The sequence below is a fragment of the Penaeus vannamei genome, chromosome 1 (assembly GCF_042767895.1).
Source record: "Penaeus vannamei isolate JL-2024 chromosome 1, ASM4276789v1, whole genome shotgun sequence".
Lineage (NCBI taxonomy): Eukaryota > Metazoa > Arthropoda > Malacostraca > Decapoda > Penaeidae > Penaeus > Penaeus vannamei.
The window spans coordinates 9,842,662-9,847,661 of NC_091549.1; the positions used below are offsets into that span (position 1 = coordinate 9,842,662).

At 41.4% G+C, this 5,000-nt stretch overlaps 1 protein-coding gene across 1 annotated transcript in view; it reads left to right on the top strand.

Annotated features, from left to right (window-relative positions):
- Positions 1–5,000, top strand: part of LOC113808872 (uncharacterized) — a 35,592-nt gene that overhangs the window by 28,826 nt on the left and 1,766 nt on the right. The window contains exons 9-10 of the mRNA XM_070136116.1: positions 911–1,088; positions 3,172–3,361. Of these exons, the coding sequence (XP_069992217.1) occupies positions 911–1,088; positions 3,172–3,361 (368 nt within the window). The remainder of the gene's footprint in view (positions 1–910; positions 1,089–3,171; positions 3,362–5,000) is intronic.

Below are 5,000 nucleotides of genomic sequence, written 5' to 3' on the forward strand. Positions count from 1 at the left end.
CTTTATAAGTAATTCACTCACAGCCTCTTGTTAGAAATTCACTCTAAATTCGTTCCTACGAAAATTTCACTCAAAAATCGTCCTTTTCATATGTTCACTCACAGTCTCTCCTTATGAGGAAATTCACTCAAAATCTCTCCTTATGAGGAAATTCACTCACAATCTCTCCTTATGAGGAAATTCACTCACAATCTCTCCTTATGAGGAAATTCACTCACAATCTCTCCTTATGAGGAAATTCACTCACAATCTCTCCTTATGAGGAAATTCACTCATAATTCTTATTTCTTTATATATTCACTCACAACATGTCAGAAATTCTTAACCCTTCTTCATTCATAACCCTTGTTTACTGGGATTTCACTTAAAAATCCTCATTTTCAGGTATTCATTCACACACATCATTCACGTAAATCTTCTCCTTATAAAAAAAGTAAAATAAAAATGAAAATAAGAAAAAAATAAACACCTCTTTTTTTGAGAAATAACTTACCTACCTTCCTCACCCCTACCCTTCTTCCTCTCTAACCCCCTCCCACCCTCCCTTCCCCCTTTCCCACCCCCTTCCTTCTCCTCCTCCCTCCCCTCCCTCCCTCCTCCCCCTCCTTCCCTCCCTCCCTCCATCCCTCCCTCCCTCCTTTCCTCCCTCCTTCTCTCTCCCTCCCTCCCTCCCCCTTCCCCTTTCCCTCACCTCCCTCCCCCCTTCCCCTTTCCCTCCCACCCCCTCCTTCCTCCTCCCTCCCTCCCTCCTTCCTCCCACCCCCACCTCCCCCTCCTTCCTCCCTCCTCCCCTCCCCTCCCTCCTCCTTCCTCCTTCCCTCACCTCCCTCCTCCTCCCTCCTTCCCTCACCTCCCTCTCCCTCACCTCCCTCTCCTTCCCTCCCTCCCTCCCTCCCACCCTCTCCCACAGCGCCCTCCACACCGACGTCGGCCTAGCGGGGAGGTGGCTGGACCAGATGGGCGGCGCTGCTCTCCGTCGCAACGTCAACATCCAGTACTGCATGTCACTCTCGCGTCACCTCTTGCACTCCGTCACCCTGCCCGCCGTCACGCAGATTCGAGTCAGCGATGACTATATGCTGAGTCCGGTCAGTGAGTGGGGGTGGTGGTGAGGGGGGAGGAGGGAGGGGGAGGAAGGGAGGGTGGTGAGGATGGGAGGGGAGAGGGAAGAGGGGGAGGGGGGGAGAGGGAGGAGGGAGGAAGGGTGGTGCGGGGGGAGGAGGGGAGGGGGGATGGTGGTGGTGAGGAGGGAGGGTGGGAAAGAGGTGGTGAGGAGGGAAGGGGGAGGGGGAGGGGGAAAGTGGTGATAAGGGGGGAGGGAGAAGGGGGATGGTGGTGGTAAGGGAGAGGGGGAGGGGTGGTGGTGGTAGTGAGGAGGGAGGGGGGAGGGTGGTGGTGAGGAGGGGGAGGTGGATGGTGCTGGTGGTGGTGAGGGGGTGGGGGAGGGGAGGAGGGAGGGTGGTGGTGGTGGTGAGGGGGAGAGGGAGGGGGAGGAAGGGTGGTGAGGGGGAGGAGGGGAGGGGGAGGAAGGGTGGTGAGGAGGGGAGGGAGGGGATGGAGGAGGGAGGATGGTGGTCATGGTAAGGGGGAGGGGGAGGGAGGAGGGTGGTGGTGGTGATGATGAGGGAGAGACGAGAAAGGTGGTGAGAATGATATTGATGATGAGGGTGATGATTTTTTTTCTTTTCTCTCTCTTTTTTTTAACGGTTCAGAGGGGTAGATAAGCCGCTAACAAAGGAAGCTACTGCAGGTCGGTTGAAGGGGCGTCAAACTCCCTCCCAAATACGCAATAACGGTCATTAAAAATTCCGTCAATTTAATCCCCCTCTGAAAGAAATTTTCTAGTGACGCCGAGAGTCAAATAAACCCGTGATTGACGAATAAATAACAGCTGCTTAATCTGTCATTGCATTGCCCTGGACTCTAATTCTTTCTCTCTGTCTTGAGGGTAAACTAATCCCTGGTTAATGACTAGATGGTAGACTGTAATTGGTAGTTTGTAACAGCGTGGTCCGGTAGTGAAAAATTATTTAATGGTTAAGGGTGAAATGATCCGTGTCTAATTAATAACTATATTAATAAATGATTAATAATAATGATAATGATAATTAATAATAATAATGATAATAATAGTAGTAGTAATGATAGTAATGATAATGATTGATAATGATAATAGCAATGAAAATTAATGAATAGTAATGATATGAATAATAATGATTGACAATAAATTAATGATAATGAATTATAGTAAATGAATAATAATAATGAGAAGAGGAAATGATTGTATATGAATAATGATAATGATAAATGAATAGGAAAAAAGTAGCTGAATAATCGTAGAAATTCATTTCCGATAACAAAAGTTTTTTATTATATATATATATTTTTTTCGCGCGTTGTGGCTAAAATAAAACCCTAATTGATGACTCAATGACAAATGCGTAATAACGTAATTAGATTTTACAAAGAATTTAATCTTGTAGAGACAAAAAAAAATGTTTTATGATGTGACTGAGGGTGAAATATATAATAAATAAATGATTTAATATGATAAATATATGATAAATATGATAGATATATGATAAAAATATTAATAAATATGATAAATATATGATAAATATGATAGATATATGATAGATATGATAATTATATGATAAATATGATAAATATATGATAAATCAGTGATAAAAACATAAATAATGATGATGGAACTTGTGGTCGAGATTTTGTGGTGTGGCAGAGGGTGGAATTGGCGATCAAAGGTGATTAAGGTAATTCATATATCATTAAGGTAAAACGGGGAAATTAACTCATTAAGGTAAAAGGTAGACTGTCAGCTGAATCAGTGATATGGAAGGGTGCAAGTTTGAGAATTAGATGGGAAAAGATAGAATAATGATAATGATAGTGGTAATGATGATGATAATAAAATGGCATAGATAAATATAGAATGATGAGGAAATCATGTAATATATAAAAAAATATATATACATAATAATGATGATAGTAGTAGTAGTAGTTGTAGTAATGATAACAATAACAATAATGAAATAATGAAATTTAAAATTATGACGATAAACAGGAATTCCAAATCCGCCCGTATCCCCTCCACCCCCTTCCTCCCCTCCCGCCCACCAAGACCAACCCCCCCATCCCCCTTACCTCCCGCAGGACCAGTGGCGCATCGGCGTGACGAACCTCCTCGCCCACGCCCTCGGCCTCAAGCCCTTCAAGGACGTGTTCTGGTCCTCGAGGGAGAACGCCGACAACTTCTTCAAGGACTGCGACCTGGCATTTCCCGAAAGCATCTGGCACCCGCTGGCACTCACGCACAGATACGGAGGGAGAATCAATGTCACGGGTGATTGGGGGGGGGGGGGGGAATTGTTTTTGGGAAACGTTTGTGGTGTTGGGTTTAACGTTTGTTTGAGGTCTGGTGTGTGGAGCGTTTTGTTTTGTTTGGTTTAACGTTTGTTTGAGGTTTTGGGAATGTGTGGAACGTTTGTGCAGTTGGGTTTAACGTTATGTTTGAGGTTTTGGGAATGTGTGGAACGTTTGTATTGTTGGGCTTATCGTTATATTTGAGGTCGGGTATGTGTGAAACGTTTGTGTCTTTGGGTTTAACGTTTGTTTGAGGTTTTGGGAATGTGTGGAACGTTTGTTTTGTTTGGTTTAACGTTATGTTTGAGGTTTGGTATATGTAAAAAGTTTGTTTGGTTTGGTTTAACGTTTGTTTGAGGTTTTGGGAATGTGTGGAACGTTTGTTTTGTTTGGTTTAACGTTATGTTTGAGGTTTGGTATATGTAAAAAGTTTGTTTGGTTTGGTTTAACGTTTGTTTGAGGTTTTGGGAATGTGTGGAACGTTTGTTTTGTTTGGTTTAACGTTATGTTTGAGGTTTGGTATATGTAAAAAGTTTGTTTGGTTTGGTTTAACGTTTGTTTGAGGTTTTGGGAATGTGTGGAACGTTTGTTTTGTTTGGTTTAACGTTATGTTTGAGGTTTGGTATATGTAAAAAGTTTGTTTGGTTTGGTTTAACGTTTGTTTGAGGTTTTGGGAATGTGTGGAACGTTTGTTTTGTTTGGTTTAACGTTATATTTGAGGTCGGATGTGTGCGAAACGTTGTTGTTGAATTTAACGTTTATTTTAGCGTTTGGGCATGTGTGAAACGTTTGTGTCGTTGGGTTTAAATTTTGCGTATCTTTACCTTTTTAAATTCTGTACATTCAAATTCCGAGAAAATTGATAAACGTTTATTCAGTAACGTTTATTAATTTTTACTGATTATTGTTATTATTATTATTATTATTTTTTTTTTTTTTGGGGGGGGGAGTATTCGAGGTTTGAGAATTATTGAAACGTGTTCCAGGTAATTTGTCTGTTTGAGGCTTGGAAACGTTTTGTTGAAACGTTTTTGTTGGCCTTAGTTCGTGTGTTCGAGGTTTAGTTTTTTGTGAAACGTTTGTGTTACTGGGTTTAAAGTCGGTTTATTTGTGTAAATAGGTTTAGATTTTGAGTTCTAGGTTTGAAAATGTTTTGTAAAACGTTTATGTTGTTGAGTTTTGTTTTGGTGTGGTCAGGGAATGTGTGGAATGTGGCGTGAAACGTTTGTTGGTGGGTCTAGATTTTGTCTATTTAAGGAATATTTTTCTATTTGGGTATATTTTGCAAACGTTTGTGTTGCTGTGTTTAGGTTTGTGTGTTAGAGGTTTGGAATATTTTGTTAAACGTTTGTGTCGACGAGTCTACATTTTGTCTGAGTCCTGGGAATATTTTGTGAAACGTTTGTCCTTAGGCTTTGGTTTTCTGTATTCGAGGTTTGGGAATGTTTCTGAAACGTTTGTGTGAGTTGAGGGTTTGTGTGCTCGAGTTTTAGGAGTATCTGTAAACGTTTAAATCTTTATTCGAAGTCTGAGAATTTTTTTAGGCGTTAATTTACTTGGCTTTATTTTTTGTATATTCGAGTTTTGAGAATATTTTGTAACATTTATGTATGTTTCAA